This window comes from Oxyura jamaicensis, chromosome 1, assembly GCF_011077185.1.
Source record: "Oxyura jamaicensis isolate SHBP4307 breed ruddy duck chromosome 1, BPBGC_Ojam_1.0, whole genome shotgun sequence".
Classification (NCBI taxonomy): domain Eukaryota; kingdom Metazoa; phylum Chordata; class Aves; order Anseriformes; family Anatidae; genus Oxyura; species Oxyura jamaicensis.
In genome coordinates this window covers 529363-549823 of record NC_048893.1, presented here as the reverse complement: position 1 = coordinate 549823, position 20461 = coordinate 529363, and the positions used below count along the sequence as shown (strand labels likewise).

Sequence of the window (20461 nt, the reverse complement as noted above, 5' to 3'; positions counted from 1 at the left end):
CCCATTTGCCACCTTCTGATGCTAAAAAGAGATTTGAGCAAAAGGTTTTGCACCGCTGTTAGCAGTTCAGCTGTTTCAGACTCAAGATCCTGGTGATTTCTTGCTACACCTTTACTGATCTGTTTTTCTGTCAACTCCTGTCAAGACCAAGGCATATTTTCTGATATGCCACCAGTCAGGAAGAGATTCACGGTGGGGACGTCGCCAATCTCTATCCAATCTCCCAAAAACATGTGGCTTTTTTTTTTTTTCCTTTTCTTTTTTTTTTCTTTTTCTTTTTTTCTTTTTCCTTTTTTTATCTTTTTTTTTTTTTTTTTCTACTATAGCTTTGTTGTCTCTGAACACTTCTTTTATACCTCAGTTATCTATTAGTCTTTTAAGTTCCTGGATGTTTCTGAAAAATGGTTTACTAGTTTTTAGGCTTTCTACACATCATTCTTCCAACTCCATTTGTTGTTGTTGTTGTTGTTGTTTTGTTGTTGTTTTGGTTTGGTTTTGCACTTTAAAGAATGCCTGATCTGTTCTCGTTTTGTTGTTTGTTTGTTTGTTTCTCATTTCAATACAACACTGACTGGCATTTCTTACTTATTATAACTTTACCTACACCTCTATTCTTTAGTCTTGCTGTCTTTCTTTAGGTCTTTCCAAAGTCCTTCTTGGCAGGCAGTATGTGTCTGAACATCCCATAAGTTTTCTTGAAATAGTTTCTGGGACAACAGCAAAGGCTTTACTTTTTAACTGTCCATTTTTTTCTTTTTCTGAATTATGAAGTCGCTATGTTTTAAACTGAACACAATGGTCATTAATTTATTGTCTTCCATTGCTTGTGCCAGATTATGAACCTACACATACAAGGGTCACTGTTAAATAATGTCTCCTAATTAACAAGATTATGAGCTATGACATACTTGCTGGTCACTTTGAGGTCAGGAATACATTTTCCTGTGGTGGATTCTGTGCCTGGCCGCTCCGCTGGCCATGCCTGGACATGGTATTTGTCAGCTTGTGCAGAATCAACAGCTGTATCCCATTCCGATGGAGTTTGCTGACCCCTCTGATTTTCTTTGGCAGGTTACTGTCAGCATCACCATCCTGCCTGGGTGGCTAGAAGCATACCCCTAACCACAGACACGTCCTGCTGCATCAGCCCGTGGCGAGTCTATGTTCTCTGTTGGCACTCACCTCGTTAATCTGATTTAGCTCTAAGCCTTCTTTGCAATGCAGCACCCCCTCCCCGACCAGTGCCTGCTCTGTCTTTCCTGAATGCTCTGTCTTTCTTAAATGCTTTCCCACTGTGTCTTTCTTCCATTGAGTTTCCAGTACCCATTGTATCAATATTTTTATTAAAACTAGGTATTCTGTTTCTCTTATCTTATTTCTTCGACTTGTAGCTCCTGTACAGAGGAACATAAGCATTAGTTTGTGGCTTCTATTTTCCAATTCCGTTTGTGCAACTGTTCTTTGCAGTTTTATTCTGACTTCTGCCAGCTTCTGTCCTACCTCTTTATGGCTTCACCTCTACAGCATGGATCATGCCCAAGCAGGGGCTTTTCTGCACATGCCATCTTTCCTCCCTCTAGTTAAAAGCTGTCCTGTAACCTTGTTATGTTAAATCCCATCAGCCTGCTTCCACTGTGGTTTAGAAACAGTATGCCCCTCTTTCACAGGTATCCTATTTTCTGCATTTTCCCCAATATTTAATCAGTATGCATCCTTCTTTATTACATGTTCTCAGCTGTGCAGTGGGATTTTATATCCCCGCTCCTCTATCTGGCTTCTGCATGGCACTGGGGGTTATTCAGAGAACATTAACATGCAGGTCTTGGTCTTTGGCTCCCAGAAAGTTGCCTCCTGCAGCTCTCTCCTGCTCCTCCCATGTCACTGACCCATGGATCTCAAACATGAGATCCTCCCAAGAATTCTGAAGGGCATGCCTATGAAGTCTACCATCTTACCACATGGGACACTAGTCACCATGAAGTCTGCTTGTGTTTCATCAACCTGTTCATCTGTGCGCTTGGTGATCAGATCAACCACTCTGTAGACTGCCTTGTCTGGTGACATTTTCCCCTTCTCAAGCTTCATGCTTTTCTACCATGAGACTTCCCCCCTCTTTAGCAGCACCAACACTGAAGTCAAAGGGGAGAGGGCTCCACACAGTGGGACATCAGCTCATCTCCCCCTAGCTTACAGAAGAGGAGGCTGAGGGGAGGCCTCATGGCGGCCTGCAGCTCCCTCACGAGGGGAGCGGAGGGGCAGGCGCTGAGCTCTGCTCTCTGGGGACAGCGACAGGGCCCGAGGGAACGGCATGGAGCTGGGACACGGGAGGGTCAGGCTGGGGGTTAGGGGAAGGTTCATCACTGAGAGGGAGATCGGGCACTGGAACAGGCTCCCCAGGGCAGTGGTCATGTCACTGAGCCTGCCGGAGCTCAAAAAGCACGTGGGCAATGCTCTCGGACATATGGCTTTATTTTGGGGTGTTCCCGTGTGTAGCCAGGAGTTGGAATTGATGATCCTTATGGGTCTCTTTCAACTCAAGATACTGTAGGATTCCATTCTATGATTCTATAGCTGTGGCTGCTCTCCACCCTAGCCTGATCTACTTACTGGTTCAGTGATTGGCCTTAACTGCTTACTCAGCATCTTAGATCTCCGTACACTTTCACTTTATTCAGTTGTCACGTTGTCTTTGCATTTTGCAAACTTACATGCTTATATCCGGTGCCTTTCACACTTCCAAAACTACAAATCATGTGCACAGCTTGTCGTAAGTGATCCTTATGGCATAAGTTTTAGGGTTAGACCTTCTGGGCTCAGAGATATTAAGAGCAGTTGTACAGTGCTCCATAACAAACTCACTCTGTGTGACTTGAACAGCTCAAAATCAAGATGCTCGTCTGCAAAACGAAGTTAGTGCTAAATAAGCTGAGGAGTGAATTTACAGCACAGAAGCCCGTTTGCACCCTGTGCAGATGCTCTTCTTTGAGAGCTGTGCAGGGCTTCTGACACCCCGTCTGCCTGGCAGCCGCCTGCGTGGGGAGCGAGTGTACCGCAGTTCATATTTACGCTTACTGTAATTCTGTGCAGATAAAACCTTTGGAGTGCTCTTTGACTGTTGCAGAGTTGGAAACAGCTACAATTATTTTGGTAAATAAAGCGGTCAGGGAACGGCTACCGACTGTTTTGTTAGTATAGAATCATTGAATGGTTTAGGTTGGAAGGGACCTTAAGGCCCATCTAGTTCCAGCTCCCTGGGACGCCTTCCGCTAGACCAGGCTGCCCAAAGCCCCATCCAGCTTTGCCTTGGGCACTTCCAGGGATGGGACATCCACAGTTTCTCTGGGCAACTTATTCTAGTGGGTCCAACCCATTGTGTTTGCGTGGGCTTCTTCTGCACTACCATCTCTCAAATATGAAGCCTTTAGATATCATAAGACCCAGGCGGCAGTGGAAATTGTTGTCCTTGGCATGTGTTGCTCTGCCTTGGAGATGTTTGCCATCCACTGCTTATGGAGTGACTCCTGAGTGTGAGGTGGTGATACAACTGTGTATGCAAGTGCTGGTCCATGACATGAGAATTACTCACTCTTTTGTTCACATAAAACAATTTCCATAGTTACTTTGAAAAATGTAATTGTCTTCAATTTGTGCACATGATCCCTGTCTCTTAAAGCTCATGACCCCTGACTGATGTGGAAACAAGTTAAAAAGAGAGATTCTGGAGACCGCATGGTGGCGAGTGTGTGAGAGCCCACAGACCACTCAGAGAGGAGCCATGCAGCTGCTAGCATGTCTGCAAGCACAGCTGGAGCCCCCTGAGCAGGGCTGGTCTGAGGGGTGGACAGAGTCTGTGTACTGGGTCTGGCTGGGATGTTAACTTTCCCTGCAGCAGCCCATACAGTGCTGCGCTCTGCACTTGGAGCTAGAACAGCAGTGGTATCACACCGGTGTTGTGTCTGCTGCTGAGCAGTGCTGGCACAGCATCAGGACTCTCTCTGACCCTCCTAGGGGGTGGGCAAAAAAGTGAGAAAGAAACATCCCCAGGGCAGCTGACCTAACCCAACCAAAGGGATATTCCATACCATGTGGGGTCATGCTCAGCAATAAAAGGTGGAAAAAGGAAGAAGAGGGGAGGGGTGGGCTCTCGTTGTGAGAATGTCTGTCCTCCTCCCGAACACCGGCTACGTGCGTTGAGGCCCTGCTTCAAGGACGTGCTCAAGCATTGCTCACTGGTGGGAAGTAGAGAGGAATTTCTTTCCTCTACACTTCCACACAGCCTTTACTTGTTTTGTTTAGTTATTCCCTTTCCCCCTCCCTCTTCCCTTTTCCCTTTTTTCCCTTTAGTTGAATTGTTTAATTAATAATAATATTTCCTTAATAATATTTTTTTTTCTCTTCGATTAAATCATCCTTATCTCAACCCATGAGTTGTTCTTTCCTTTACTTCTTCCACCTCCTCATCTGAGGAGGGGGAGTGAGAGAGCGGTGGTGGTTTTCGGCTGCCTAGCACGGTAAAACCACCACAGTCTGTCACTCTTTCTGCAACCTCCTCAGGACCTTCCTGGCTTTCCAGGCACAGGAGGGTCAGGGTACACTCACAGAGAGTACCTCTTCTTTCTGTTCTGAAAGCCAGAGGAAAATAGTCCAAGACCTTCTCAGAAGTCACATATATATCTGGAAGCAGACTAACACATTAGCCCAAACATACATTTTCCTGGAGACTTCTGAGAGTGTAACCCCTTGTCTGGAGGAATGTGTCTCACTGCCGGTACAACACTGTTCAAGCAGAGCTGTAGCAGCAGTCCTGCTCCTCTTTGGCTGCATTCATCTCCACCAAAGCATCTGGCATATCTCCAGGTGAACCAGGAATGCGTCCTTGGGATGAGGCTCTCACTCTCAGCTACAGATTTGTGCAGGAGAAGGTGTGGAGATGAAGAAAAATAGAGGATCATGCACCCACCAAGGACTGTCATGGATGTGCCTTTCTGAAGTGTATTATCAGTTTTGTGAATCCTCACATGCTGATGCGGTGGCCACTAGACCTTTTGATAACTTCTGGGAAGGAAAACCCATTCTGAACTGAATCTAGGTCTTTACTGAATATGTTCTTCCATCTTCCCTTGTCCATGCCCTTGCAATGTCCTCTTAAACTGACTTGAGTGTGCCTGAACCATGACATCTACCTCGTGGGAAAGAACTTCATCTCCCACTTTTGTGCTATGCGACACTTCTCAAGCTGCATGCCTGAGCTGAGGAAATGCCTGAGATGGTCTTTATTCTGTTGTTTAGCTCTCAGCTGGTGTCTCACATTCAATCACCTTCTTAGTGGGACCTCCTACTCTGACCTCTTAAAGCATCCCATCCTTCTCTCTTGAGCCCTGCCCTGTGGAGCTTCTACCCAATGACAAGATGTAATAACTGTGATGCTGAAGGCTTGATTTCAGCTTGGTGGAACTATTTTTACTGCCATTTTAATGAGTGTACAGTGTATAGGTAATTAATTTCTTGGGCACTGTCAGTGGGCTCTACCAGGACTGCAAGATGTGGTCTCGGCCTCATGGCGATCGGCCTGTCCGGGGTCCCAAAGGGTCCCATTGGTGCCCATACTGCTGTTGCCATGGCCCCGAGCAGTGTGTTGGGGCTGGTGGCTCCTACCACACCCCAGCCTGTTCTCAGCCTTGTACTGTGTGGACATGGCTTCAACATCTGCCACGCCACTGTTGGGGGCTACCTGGCTTTGTTCACCTTCCACGTTTTAGCGGAATATTTTAAGGTTATGAGACAAACACGGCAGCCTGCTTAAAGAGTAGTTTCTATTCAAAGAAGCAACCCCTCTAAGGACTGGGAAATTACTTCGATGAGTGATTGCAGTACAGTCAGACTTAAGTAAGTGCTTTAAATATGCTGTGCCTGTTCTTTGCTGTTCAAGTGCTAAGGCTAGTAACAAGCACTGCATGCTTTATGCAAAGTTGGTCTACCTTTGAGCAAAACTGAAGCAACTATAGCATAAAATAAACCAAATGTGACTTTATTATTCCCCTAGAATGATGTATAGAGAAATTACATCTTAAGGAAAAAAAATATGCAAGTATTAGAAGTTATTAACAAAAGGATCATAATCCTCTGTAGACCAGAAAGACCACTGCAGAGTGAACAAAAAAATCCATGTATTGTATATAGTTTATTCATGGAATCACAGAATAGCTGAGGTTGGAAGGGACGTCTGAAGATCATCTTATCTAACCCCCCTGCTCAAGCAGGGACACCTAGAACAGGTTGCCCACGAACATGTCCAGATGGCTTTTGAAGATGTCCAAGGAGGTTCTGTTCTTCTAGGGTTGGTGAGATGAGGAATAAAGAAAGCTGCCTCTGACCCCGAAAGTGTACAATTAAGAGTTAAAATGAGCAAGAAACAGGTAAATACACCTGGGTGGCTCTAAGACACTAGGGCTGAGCAGGACTGCAGCCTCGCAGTCAGCACAGCCAAAGGGTACCCATGAAAGCAGGGGAGGCAGTGGGCTGCTATGGGCAGGGAGAGCCCAGGGTAGGGGGTGAGGCAGGAGAGGCAGGGGAGATGGGAAAACATCCCTGAAGCAGCATCCCAGGGGATGCAAGGTGACCAACAGCAAGTTTGTTTAGGCTAGCAAAGGGATATTGCAGGAAGTGGAGGGGGCTGTTAGAAAGAGTGGGTGGGAGATTTAGCTTTAGAATAAAGGCTGTTTTTCAGATTTGTTGTCCTAGATCCAAGATGCATCATTTGAATCAAAAGAGGTCATTGCTGTGTTTACTAAATATTCCCAAACAGTCATCCCTCTGTTTTTCTTGGGGTGACACTTGCATGCTCTCCATTCAAGGTTGTGATTTGCATTATTTGGGGGTGAAATGCATTACGTAGTCTGAGCACTTCTATTCAGTCCCACGTTTGCAGAGCATGGCAGCAAAAAATAGGCCACGGCACCCCCTGTCCTATGCGCACATGGTGCAGGGACCTATTCAAGATGATTCCTCTCAGGTTCGTCTTGTCAGTAACTTTGCTGGACATCAGCTGGCCAAGATTAGTGGCAGAAACTTCAGGTTGTTATTTTCTGCACAGCAGCTACTTCTCTGGACACTGACGAAGGAAAACCCGGAGGGTTCTGTTTCCATTGGGTCTATTTCCAGTGCCAGTGGTCCTGTTTCCACCTACTGCAGCTCTCTTTGTTGGCAAACCTTGTCTTTGCATCATCTTGCCAGAAGCTGGAGACAAAACTGATGCTGAGAACATTTGGAGCACCAGGTGACCACGGTGGCCCAGGCTGAAGCCAGGTCTCATGTGAAGGTCACCCTGCACATTAAGTGACGGATGCCTCCTGCCTGACACCACCACATCTGCAAGAACTGTCTGCTTAGACTGCTTGGATCCTGAATTAGACTGGGTGGTGGCAAAATATTTCTGGCAACAGGGTAGGCAATATGCCCCTTCCCAGGTGCCTGTCTGCTAGAGGCGTCATAACAAGCCAGCCTGCCTGTGCATATGACTCACTCGTGCTCCTTTTTTTAAGAAATACAGATGCGGAGTAAATGGGAATCAATTACACTTCCTACACAAAGAATCCCCTTAATTTGGCATCTGACACAGACAAATCCTTCCTTCCAAGCGAATAAAATTGAAAATTAATTTGAGTTCCAGGGAAACTTCCGTTATGAGTACTCCTCCTCAGCAGCGACTCCCTGGACCACATCACGCTCAGGTCCCTGCAGTACCAGCACCAAGTGCCTGCTGATGCCAGGCGGATCCTCCTGGGCAGCCCAGGACCCTAGCAGGCCAGTCCTGTGTATGGAGCTGCTGCTGCCACATTCCCTTTCCACTGAGGGAAAGACCTGCTTCATCTCAATGCCTTGCAGCCGCTGCAATGAAATGAGAGGTTTCACCTGAAAAGCAGACCCAGGAGAGGGGCTTCCTTCACTAGTGCTTAGACACACCAGTCCCAAATATTACATACAACAACATCTCTGCGCTTGTATGTTTGAGAACCAAGAAGAGAGGCTGACTTCACTGCTGGGTATGAAGAACGTGTGACTCAAGGGGCCGGGATGTTCACTGCAAGCTTCACCCTCTTGCTGCATCTCTCAGGCAGAGGCACTGAGCAGGGGCAGAGCAAGGTGTACAAGTGGTGACAGACTGACTCTCTGACCTGGGGGTGTCTGAAAACAGATCTATTTGTAACGCGGCATACAGCAAAATGCCTGAAAACCTGCTTCGGGGCTGAAACACAGTGAGCTGGATACATGTCCAGCTGAGGAGTACATGTCCTCTAACTTCTTTTTATTTAGGAAAGGATAGGATAGGAAAAAGGAAAAAAAGATTTCAATATCACAAGCAAGGCAGCAGTTGTTTCTACAACCCTTTTATCTTTCCAGAGGTGTATGCTGATAGCTCCCAGTAGCTGCAGACATGGTCTCATGGTCTCAGTGGCCCCAACACTGCTGTTTTGGGCTGTGTCACTAGCAAATCCATCCCTCCTCATGGGAGGTGCAGCATGCCATGGAGAAACATTCATGGCACCATAACTTCAAGTAAAGAAATGCTTCAGGACTGAGTGTTTTACCGTGTTGTGGAAGAAAAAACATAAATATTTTCAACCTGGTGGTCCTTTGAGAATAAATCTCTTTCCTTTGGGTTGTCTTGGTCAGTCTTTGGGCAATGACAGTTTTAGTGAAATAGGAATTGCTAACAGATCAGGATCCCAGTGATATACAAACCACTGGGAGCTGGCTGCATCCATGCTGGAGGTCCTCTGGAGGCTGTCTCAGGCTGAAGCTCCAAGAACTTGGTTTTCATGTCACTAAAACGAGTGGTGCAGACCAACCACGAGAGGAGACTATGCACTTTTCTGCCAAGGCAATGGCAATTTTGTGCAAAATTGCTGCCTGCTTTGCAGCTGAGACATGTTCCCATGTCCTCTCACACCAAAGGCTTCCTATGAAGTTTAGGTCAGGAGATGGCACAGCCTCTGTGTGCCTGGCCTCGCACTGCACCAAGTGACAGCTGCATCTCTTCCCTCTGGTGATATTCTGAACTACAGTTTGGCAGTGTGGGATAGGCTTCAGTGTAAGGTCCTTTTATTTGGCCTTATTTTAATACTTTAACAGGTCCAAGCAGTTCCAGTAACTTCTGGACCCGAGTGGAACTCTCCAGGATGAACATGAGTGTTGTTCTGGTGGTCCAGGAGAAAGCAAGCACAGCCATCTCATTTTTGGAAGACTGTTGGTCTTAGCTTGCACCTCTCCCAGTTCCCCAGTGTTCTGGTCTATCCAGGTACGGGTGATGGTGCCCCTGTTGCCTGGTCCTCAGTCAGATCATGGAAAACATGCTGTTTGGATATTGTCAAAGTCTCAGCTCGTTCTCCTTGTTCTGGATGCCTGTACCATCTAAATAGATTTCCCAAGGTAATTTTAGTAAAGGCAGAAGGTATCAAGCTGTACGTTGCAGAGTCAGCACTTCTTTACCAGTTGCACTGGAATAGCCAGATTGTGCCAGTCACGGTGTCATGGTGCTCTGCAGAGCTGCCTTGGCAGCCAGGGAAGGGTTTTCTAGGAAATGTCCTTCTAGACCTTTGAAGTCTTCTCATTGTCTGTCCAGGTACATGGAGGTGCTGATGAGAACAGTTGTTTATGAGGACCAGAATTCATAGCTAAGAATCATTTGCACATGGTGGATGCTGAGTGGCATGCTTAGGACACTGGGTTTTCACTGGAACACACAGAAGGACTTTGCAACCAAAATGTTAAAGCTTTCTGAGTCATAGGCTGTACAAATGGTTTCCTTCTTTATGAAGGAAATGTACCTCCTGCCTTCAGCATGGCATGGGTTCCTCCATTTCTAGGAGCTGCAAAGCCGCAGACCTTTGGGGCTAAAAAGTTCATAGCGTCTAAAGTAGGTAGGGACAAATCATCGAATCATAGAATGGCCTGGGTTGGAAGGGACCTCAAGGATCATCTAGTTCCAACTTCCCTGCTATGGGGAGGGATGCCACCCACTAGATGAGGTTGCTCAGGGTCTCTAACCAGGTCTTGAACACCACCAGGGATGGGGCATCCACAACCTCTCTGGGCAACCTGCTCCAGTGCCTCACCACCTTCTGAGTCAATCATCTCCCAATCAATCATCTCCTTTCACTCCTGGGTGGCACTGACCAGAAGATACTGCTGAAATTATTCATCTTTTTATTTTATTAATAAAGTAAAATTGTTAAGTATTTGTCTTGATCATCAGCAGATTGTGAGCATTCACCTGAATCTTTGCCTCTAGACTCCAGTGAGGTATGGGGTTTGGTAATCCTTTTGCAGCTCTCTTCAGTTACCATCTGCTGTAAACTTGTCATGAGTCTTTAGCAAAACTAGGCTTTCTCTCACCTTTGTAAAGAGTATCTGACAGAGTGAGGTGCATGCTAATTCACTGCAGTTGTCTGTTGCTGCATTTGCTCAACTTATCAGACAAGTTGTCCAAGTTCCTGAGGACTGCGATCTTGCAGGATAGGCAGGATTAAAGGCATAGTTTTCATAAATCGCGTTATCCTCTTTGTCAACTGATAAAGCTATATTTTGTCTTTTCAATGGGGCTTTTTAAGATCTGATGGAGCAACACAGTAATATAAAACACTTTGGGCTGTCAGGGTGGAGAGGTACAAATCCTGCTACCACTGTGGATGTTTTACTGGCCGGGATGCACACAGAGTATTTTAAAGAGCGAATCAGTATCTGTGATTATATGAGGGGAGATGAAACCTTTTAATTAATTGTCTCTCTAGGGTTTCTAGTTCCACTCTATCTTCTCCAGGCACATCTGTAAGGCTGTGCCTACAGCCAGGCAGAGGTGTTTGTACTTCAAGGGATGCAGTTCTACAACCAGACTAATAATTGCAGTAAAGCGGAGGTCACTGCCCAGCAAGGAGGGTGCCTGCAGGACCTCTCCCAGCTGTCACTTTGGCAAGCTCCTGCCACCATTTGCCATGTACCCTTGGCAGTAGAGTCTCAGCCCAGGTCTCTGAAGCGTCTTGTAGATCATGATTCCCAGTGCTTCTTGGCCAAACACTCATCTTCTGAGGATTTTCTTGTTTGGTTGTTGGCTGACTCTTGCACCACGTTGTCCTGCACTGTGTTTCCCTGCAGCACCGTGCACAGTCCTAACTCCACTGCTGCAGAAGGAACCACCTACTGAAGTCCCACTGCTCCTGGCAGACGCCGGGATCTGACCCAAAGGCCCCTCGGCGTTAAAATGTTGCTCAGGCCTCTGTGCTAATTAGCAGAGCACTGGTCTCACAGCTGCCTGAGGAGAAGCGGGGAAGGCGAGTGACTCCTGTTCTCCCATTGCCTGCCTTTTCCCAAACAGTGTGAATCTGCCACTAATTGGCTCTGGTTAGCAGGTGATTATGTTATTCTCATTTAGTTGTGCAGAGATGAGCTAAGACCAGAAGTTTCTCAGCAGATTGAACTGCAAGCTAAATGAGCAGTGCTCTAGGAACTGAAAGGAATAAAAACATTTTGTGCCAGAGCATTAGCAGTCAGCCACGGAATATCAGCCAGAAGTCTGCGTGGTTACCCGGCTCAGGGCGTGTGTGGGGGGAGAGAGGGTGTGGGTCCTGCTCCTCTTCTGTGGTTGGAAGAAGCCTCCGTGGTGAGGCACAAAGCTCTCCGAGTAGGAACCTGCCTCCTGAATTTTGAACAGAACATGTGTCTTTCAGTATTGCAGGGATAACCCAGGTAATACCCTAGGCAGAGTGTCCCTGAAGATTTCTTCCATTCATGAATTCACGATTGCTCCCATAATAGCTAACTGACAGCCAAGGGAAATTTTCCTTGACCACAAATACATGCTGGGGGCCACACAGCTGGAAGGCAACGTGTAAGCAAAGGACCCGGGGTCCTGGTGGACACCAGGTTGACCATGAGCTGGCAGGTGGAGGGAGGTGATCCTTCCCCTCTTTTCAGCACTGGTGTGGCCACCCCTGGAGTACAGTGTCCAGTGCTGGGCTCCTCAGTACCAGAGAGATGTGGGCCTACTGGAGAGAGTCCGTCGCAGTACCACGATGATGATGAAGGGACTGGAGCACCTCTCCTAAGAGGAGAGGCTGAGAGAGCTGAGACTGTTCAGCCTGGAGAGGAGGAGGCTCACGGGTATCTCATCCATGTACGTAAATACCTGAAGGGAGATAATAAATACCTGAAGGGAGATACAGAGAGGATGGAGCCAGGCTCTTACCAGTGGTGCCCAGTGCTGGGACAAGAGGCAGTGGGCACAAACTGGAGTACAGGAGGCTCCCTCTGAACATCAGGAAACACTTCGTAACCATGTGGGTGGTGGATCACCAGCACAGATTGCCAGGGAGGTTGCGGAGTCTCCCTTTTTGGAACATGGTCCTGGGAAACTTGCTCTAGGTGTCCCTGCATGAGTAGGGGAGTTGGACAGGTTGACCTTCAGAGGTCCCTTCCAACCTCAGTCTACAATTCATTGACTGAAATATGAATCTTATCACCATATATAATGCTTTTCTCTAAGATGGTCTTATTCACAGACTTTGAGATCCTGTTTTCTGGGGAAGTCTTTGATTCTTTAATTGGCTTACAACTCTGGGTACTGCAGAAGATCTAGGAAAAAAGAGTCCCTTAAAACCTTTCCAACTCTTTCTATGACAGACAAGCCCTGAAAGTGAGTTGCTCCCAAAGATCCTTATGGGTCCCTTCCAACTTGGGATATTCAATGATTCTATGAAAGTGTCTTAGCATACACCAGAACAGGGAGAAAAGCTGATACCCTCCTGTGTTCCCTTGGTGTAAACACGTGCATGTGTTATGGTAGCACAGAACTCATATGCTCATTGTCTCCACATGGCTTCGAGCACTTCTCTTTCTTTTCCCCAGAGAGCCCACCAACCTGCCAGGTAGGATGTGGAACAGTGCCATGTTCTGTTTTCTCCTGCTCAAGCTCTTCATCTTTTTAAAGATTAATTAAATACCCATTGAAACCAGAGAGGGCATGAGGGGGTGGGAGTCATACCTGTGGGTTCAGGCACCCTCAATGGGCTGGTAAAATGGGACCAGCCTGGTCCTCACTGGGTCCACCTCCCCACACGGTGCTGCAGACGTCAGCTGAGACTTCACCAGGAGGTGAGCAATGTGAGTTCATGTCTCCTGAATCAGAGAAGCCTTTTCAAACTGGACTCACCAAAATTGGGTCTCCTGTATCCTATTGAGTAGATGCTCCCATTAGCTGGTCTTAGCTGGAAGATCTGGCCTTTCTTACACTGTCCGTTGTTCTAGGAAAGCTCCAAATCACCATTGTTTCTTTGAAAGTACCACCTCAGGAGGGAAGGTCAAAGTTCAGCATCTGAAGCAGGCTGTGGATTTACTCTGCAGCTTAGAGTAAAACATATCCCTCCCTTAAATGAGGAGCATGTCCAGGTTCACCTGTCTGCTCAGAAGTTTTTGTTAGATGGTGTGGGTGGACATCCACTCATTGTGGCATTTTCAGAAATGGTTTTATTTCCTGGTTCTCCCCAGGTGTGGTGCTGGGGCAGCATGGGTCCCTAGCTCAGGCTCTGCATTTCTTCAGGCAGTTCTGAAGCAGCAAAGTCATATTTGTAAATCTGTGCTAAAGATCCTTGATTTCTGCTTATGATAAGGAAAAATTGTTAGGACTTATGTAATGGTCCTGGGAGTTCGAACCATCTCCTGAATCTGTCATGACCAAAATCAATATCCTATGCAAAGAGCTGTTTGTTTGCTGCAAAAGACAGAGCAGGCAAGAACAGCTTGGTGACCTCACTGGTGACTGCATTTTTTGATACACAGAATCTAGCAGACATCATCATTGTCTGAAGTTAGCTTCTTTCTCAGAGACCCCTTGGGGGAAAACAGGTTCTGAATGGAATAAAGGGAGACCAAGATAACAACTTCTGTTTCCTTGCACATTTTTCTGCTAATACACCCTGGCTACCTTGGACTGCTTGGATCGATTCCCTGCCCTTGCCCTCGGCTGGTGGCACGTGTACCACCCGCCCAGCCAGCAGGAAGCGGTACCTGGCTCCGGGATGCTGCTGGGGATCCTGAGTACTCGTCTGAATGCTGGCAGCTGTTCTTGGCACATCTAGAAATGGTGGTGGGGCAAAACCTGCGCTCACTGACAGACTCCATGTGTGCCCCACTCTCCAGGGTGCTCTGGCTAAGGAGATCCAGACCCAGGTTTTAGAAGCAATGAACCTGGTATTTTATTGCTGGAGATGAGATTCAACAAAGGCAACTGCAGGGTCCTGCACCTAGGGAGGAATAACCCCATGCACCAGTACAGGTTGGGAACTGACCTGCTGGAAAGCAGCCCTGTGGAGAAGGACCTGGGGATGCTGGTGGACAGCAGGTTGACCAAGAACCAGCACTCTGTCCTTGTGGCCAAGAAGGCCAACGGTATCCTGGGGTGCGTTAGGAAGTGTCACTAGCAGGCCAAGGCCTCTACTCAGCCCCGGTGAGGTCTCACCTGGCGTACTGTGTCCCGTTCTGGGCTCCCCAGTACAAGAGAGACATTGAGTTCCCGGAGCGAGTCCAGCAGAGAGCTGTGAAGATGATGAGGGGACTGGAGCATCTCTCATATGAGGAGAGGCTGAGGGAGCTGGGTCTGTTTAGCATGGAGAACAGAAGACTGAGAGGGAATATTATAAATGTGTACAAATATCTGAAGGGAGGGTGTTAAGCAGATAGGGCCGGACTCTTTTTAGTGGTACCCAGTGACAGGACAACAGGCAACAGGCACAAACTGACACAGAAAGTTCTGGCTGAATATGAGAAAACATTTTTTACTGTAACGGTGACAGAGCACTGGAACAGGTTGCCCAGAGTCTCCTTCTTTGGAGATATTCAAAACCCACCTGGATGAGATCCTGTGCAACGTGCGCTAGATGACCCTGCTTGGCAGTGGGGTTGGACCAGATGATCTCCAGAGGTCCCTTCCGAAACCATTCTGTGTGCGATTCTGTGTGCGTGAAATCCTTTCCATCAGAACCAGTCTATTTCTGTATCTGTCAGCCACGCTTAGAGTAACAGTTTGAAACTCCAGAACAGCAAGAGCATTTATTCCAAAGGACAGAAGAGCAAAAGCATTTCTTCTTGAGGAGGCTGAGGGGAGACCCCATTGCGGTCTACAGCTTCCTCACAAGGGGGAGCGGAGGGGCAGGTGCCGATCTGTTCTCTTTAGTGACCAGCGATAGGACCCACGGGAATGGGGTCAGGCTGCGACGGGAGGTTCAGGCTGGACATCAGGAAGAGGTTCTTCACTGAGAGGGTGGTTGTGCACTGGAACAGGCTCCCCAGGGCAGCAGTCACTGCACCGAGCCTGTCGGAGTTTAAGAAGTGTTTGTGCTGTGCGCTTGTCACATGGCCTGAATTTTTGGGTAGGCCTGTGTGGTGCCGGGAGTTGGGCTCGATGATCCGTGTGGGTCCCTTCCACCTCAGGATATTCTCTGATTTTATGATTCTATGACACATAGCAAGTGTCATAACTGAGAAAGAGTGTTTGGTTGTCATTCAAATGCTTTCTGAAAGTACCAGGTTATAAGGACTTGGTAGAGTTCATGATACTGCTCGTGTGATGGCAAAATCTCTTTTACCCTTACGTCATAACGTACAACTCACAAATGAGGTCACTAGACACGTTACTAGACAGTGCTGAAGGACCCATGGCACAGGATGTGCCTGTTTGATCCCTCCCATCGCAGCTTTGGCCATAGATGGCTCCGAAAAGGTTTGTACAACGAAATTGTCTGCAGGTTCCCAGTCAGTGCGGAGCTGTATGTGTGAGAGCACACAAAGGTTCTCAGCGTATCATAGGCTTGAGGACGAGTGGCTTGAAAGCTACCTGGCAGAAAAGGAACTGGTGGGTGCTGGTCGACAGCTGGCTGAAGAGGAGCCAGCCGTGTGCCCAGGTGGCCAGTAAGACCAGTGCCATCCTGGCCTGTATCAAAGGTGGTGTTGCCAGCAGGACTAGGGAGGGAAGTGATTGTCCCTCTGTGCACAGAACAGGCAAATATCTCAAGCACTGTGTTCAGTTTTGGGCCCCTCACTACAAGAAAGTTATTGAGTTGCTGTAACATACTCAAAGAAGAGTAATGAGACTGATGAAGGAACTGGATGAGAAGACACATGAGGATTGGGGCTGTTGAGTCTAAAGGTGGCTGAGGGGAAACCTCAGGGCTCTGTACAACTACCTGAAAGGTTGCAGGAGGGAGGGTGTTGGTCTCTTTCCTCAGGTAATAAGTGACAGGATGAGAGGAAACAGTCTCAAGTTGCACCAGAGAGGTTTAGATTGGATACTGGGAAGAATTTCTTCATGGAAAAGGTGGTTAAGTATTGGAACAGGCTGCCCAGGGAAGTGGTGGAGTCACCATTTCTGGAGGTATTTAGATGTGTGGATGTGGCACTTAAGGACATGGTTTGTCAGTGGACTTGGTAGTGTTAGGTGGATGGTTGGACTTCATGATCTGAAGGATCTTTTCCAACCTAAACGATTCTGTGATTCTATGATTCAGAGCAATGGGAGTAGTTTACAAAGCCTTTCTGTCATGCTCCAAGTAAAAGAACTCCAATGCCAGAGGCAACTCATTAAACAAACAAGAAACAGCCATACAGTTACTAGGAAGGGCTAACAGATTAACTGCAAAGCTGCCAAATACATTTTGTTCCTGCAGGGTTCATTTTATAGTATGTTTTGAAAGAGTTAGGAAGCTCCCCCATGCAAAAAAAAAACTTCCTGTATCCTAAAGCAACAAAAGAAAATCTGACATTTGCTCTCAACAGGGAAGAAATTCAGGATCTGTAATAGATACTTTCATTATAGTGTGCAAGGCACCTTAGTATTTTCACTGCCTCCCGGAGATACACAGAGATGTGGCAAGACAAACCTTAAGTTATTCCCACAGCTCTGGCATCGCCGCCTTGGCTTGGGTCTGCCACATCCCCCGTCCTGCCATCACAGCTCAAGCTGTGACAGCAAGAGCTGCAGCGTGTGTAAACCACTGGCTGTGCTCTCCAAAAACCGGCGTGCTTTCACCTCCCATCTCGCGTGCTCTACCAGGATGGGGGCAGGAAGTCCCCAGAGGAGTGCTGTTCAAACCTAAAATGAGAATCCTTCAGCCAGAGCTCACCTGACAAACAGCGATTCTCTGATGATCGACCCCTTGAGAGTGCATGCAGAGCGAAGCAGCTGTCCATGGTATTTGGGAGTGCTTGATGTGTTTGAAGTAATTGTGGTGAGTGTTATGGTCTGTTAATTTAATTCACTGGTGGGGGTTGGAATGTGCCACCAGCCTACGGAAGGGAAACCTGTGCCTTCCCTCAGAAATGCCTCTGTCTTTTTAGGGGGATTATTCTCTCTCATGAGGAAGCACTTCCATACTGGGACCCAACACTGCCTTCTGATGGAGGCACCCTGTTGGATGCTTAGGTCTTCATCACTGTATCCAGGCACAGCTGAGTCTGGTCGCTTCTACGGCTAAAATATCTGTAAGAAGCGTGAGACATGGAGTCACACATCAAATCCATCTCAGATATCTATTTTCAACAGATAGAGCAAGTGTGAGACCTCATTCATTTGATACAAAGGTGTGTGCCATCAGGTTTTCTTGCTGATGCGTAGGCTTATAGCAGTGTTTCTTGAGCACTCTTATATTTGCAGGAGGATCAGAGCTGAGCACCTTGCCTGTGAGCAGGTGTACACACGTGTACGCATTCTAGGAGGAACGTCATGTGCAGAGTGCTCAGCCTCCCTGAGGCTCTTGGTGAAACATGCAGAGGAAATCCAGGTTCAGTTCACCGGCTTCCAGAGTAGGTTGCTGGTTACAGGGACAGCATGTGACAGTAGGAGGAGGAGTCCTCCATCTGCTACTGAAGCTCACTCCAACCAGAAGCATGCCTCTTGTCAACGTGCTTCAGTTGCACGGTGCCTACATCTCTAACTTATTTACCCCACATAGTTCTCTGGTCAGTGCTGTGAAATCTGATTTGAGGTTCATACAGACAGATTTCAGATAAACTGCCAACGTACGGAAAAGCCCTGTAATCACCAAGGGCAGGATATCTCTGTGGAAAAAGAAAGGGCAGCCTCTCTTTCAGTGACTACATTTAATTTGAGCTGCCCCCACTTGGCAGCCCCACGGGGAGCAGTCTGCTCTGGCGCTCAGGCGTTTTGGCTGCGGTGTCCTTTGTGTCGCGGAGAGGGGGAGGATGTGGGCACTGCGCTCGGTGAAATCACGATTATACACTGGGGACATTAGGAAGCTCCTTAGCTTCTTAATAAACGCTGCTGTGGTAGTGTTTGTTTTATTCATAATATACAAGGCGTCCTGGCTCCGGTTCAGAATTAAGCTATGGATCCAGCAGCGATTAGCTACAGCTTAGCTGGGCAAAGCAAGAAACCTGCGCCTTCAGGCCTCGAGGTGCCTTGTGGCATTGGGTGATAAAGTAGGTGAAGAAACACATTGTCAGCTCACGTGGAAACATGCCAAGAGATTCTCCACATTGGACTGATAGAAAACATAAAAACGATTCTGTGTGGTTTTTCTCACATTTTCCAGTTGGGAATATATACAGAAATGTTCCTAGAGTAAAGTCTGAACCTGGAGCAGCTGCATGACTGACACAGATCTCTATCAAGTAAGCATTAACATGAAAAAGGATTAAACTAATTAATATTCCTTAATTGAAATTGAGCCTGCCAAAAACCAGACCAAACAAAAGTGGTAGTATTCTTTGAAATTATTACAAAACTTGTTATAAATGTAACTTCAATGTAATACATGTAGGCTTCTGAGACATTTTGACTTAATAACTTCTTAACGATTTAAAAATGAATGTGCTACAAAATCAATATGGCAGATATGAACCGGATTGCAAGCCACATAATTAATGCTTCCTCAATGCAAGTGCTAAAGAGGAGTCATGGAGAATTTGGGCTGTCATTCTGATCTTCATGGCATTTGTGCAAGAACTGGCTCTCAGTCCAGGGGTGGTATTTGCAAAGAATGACAGCGCTGGTGCCGTGCTCAGAGTTGCGCTGTCTGCAGGGAGTACTTTGGGGAAGTGACACGGCAGGAGTGGGATCCTGCCTGCAGACTGACTCGTGAACGTGAGGGTCTGCGTGAGCACCACTGCAGTCCGTGCAGCTGGAGGGATACACAGCTGCAGCACGGGAGCGCGGCAGCAATCCCACTGCGCTCGGGGCTCCGCTGGCCGCGCCAGCAGCCCGGGCACTTGCACACACACACCTGCGTGCAAAGCCCCCCACGTGAATGTCTTGTGCTGTGGGCTGGGCACCCCAGGTCGGCGTGAGCATGCAGTGTGGTGCAGAGCTGCAGTACCCAACAGCCTCTTTGCATTGAGCAAGTATTTCTGGGAGCTGCCTGCAATACCTACATTTTCTGCATGCTTCTCGTGACTGCTTCTAAAAACATGAAGGAGCCTTTCAGAGATCTGAGCTGGTCTTTAATATCTCTGCATTGACTAAATCGTGATACTGGAGTGACATTTAGAAGTATTATAAGGAAAGGGTAGCTATTTATTTCTTATTAAAGTGTTTTTTTCCCTCGAGGGACTGTAATGCAGCGCAGTAGTGAAGCAGTACTTCTGGGCTGAGGCTGGCAGGTGACCCAGCACACATCCCCGGTGTGACAGTGCCTTCTACTGAAGCTTTGCGCCTGCGGACAGCAAGTTTGATGAGAGGGCTCGGGCAGTGTGCTGATGAGCAAGAGGGGAAGCCGTGCCCATCTTGCTCATCAAAAGCCGTGGGACAGCTTTTCCCACTGCGGTGGCCATTCCCCTCCCCGTCTCCATGCAGCACCGGGCAGCAGGGCGTCCGCACGTGGAGCCCCCGCGGTGGGGCTGTGCCGCTTCCCAACCGACAGCCCCGGCAGGGAGCAGGGCTGCGCTCTGCAGGCTCGGGCGCAGCAGGGACGGCTTGGGGCAGCCCCATCTGGGTTACGGAAGGTGGCCCCGTGGTCCTGGGAGATGTGGGGAGCTGGGGAGGATGTGTGCTAACGAGCAGGGTCCGCAAGCATCGGGCAGGGCATTTGGCACGAAGCTGCTAACATGGAGCACGGAGCAAAACATGGGGCATGGGGCTGCAAGCTCACACCGGGGCTGCAAGCGTGGGGCACAGGCTGCAGAGACAGAGTGCGGGCTGCGGGCACGGGGCGGGGGCTGCGGGCACGGGGCGGGGGCTGCGGGCACGGGGCTGCGGGCGCGGGGCAGCCGTGGGCGGCCGGTGGCGGCGGATCTGCCCGAGCAGGGTCCAGCCCCGAGATCCGCCGGCGGCCCGGCTCAGGTCGGCAGGTGGCAGCTCGGGGGTCGCGGGGGCGGCCGCGTGCAGGGGGCGCTGCGACCCCCGGACCCCCTCTCGCGCCGCCGGACCGGGAGCGGGGCCGCCCCCAGCTACCCCCCCGGC

The 20461-nt window shown here is 48.4% G+C and overlaps 1 protein-coding gene across 1 annotated transcript in view; it reads left to right on the top strand.

Moving 5' to 3' along the window:
• The window catches only part of SHANK3 (SH3 and multiple ankyrin repeat domains 3), a 352775-nt gene that overhangs the window by 141192 nt on the left and 191122 nt on the right, over nucleotides 1–20461 (top strand). The window contains exon 14 of the mRNA XM_035335012.1: nucleotides 20357–20433. Coding sequence (XP_035190903.1) covers nucleotides 20357–20433 — 77 coding nt within the window. The remainder of the gene's footprint in view (nucleotides 1–20356; nucleotides 20434–20461) is intronic.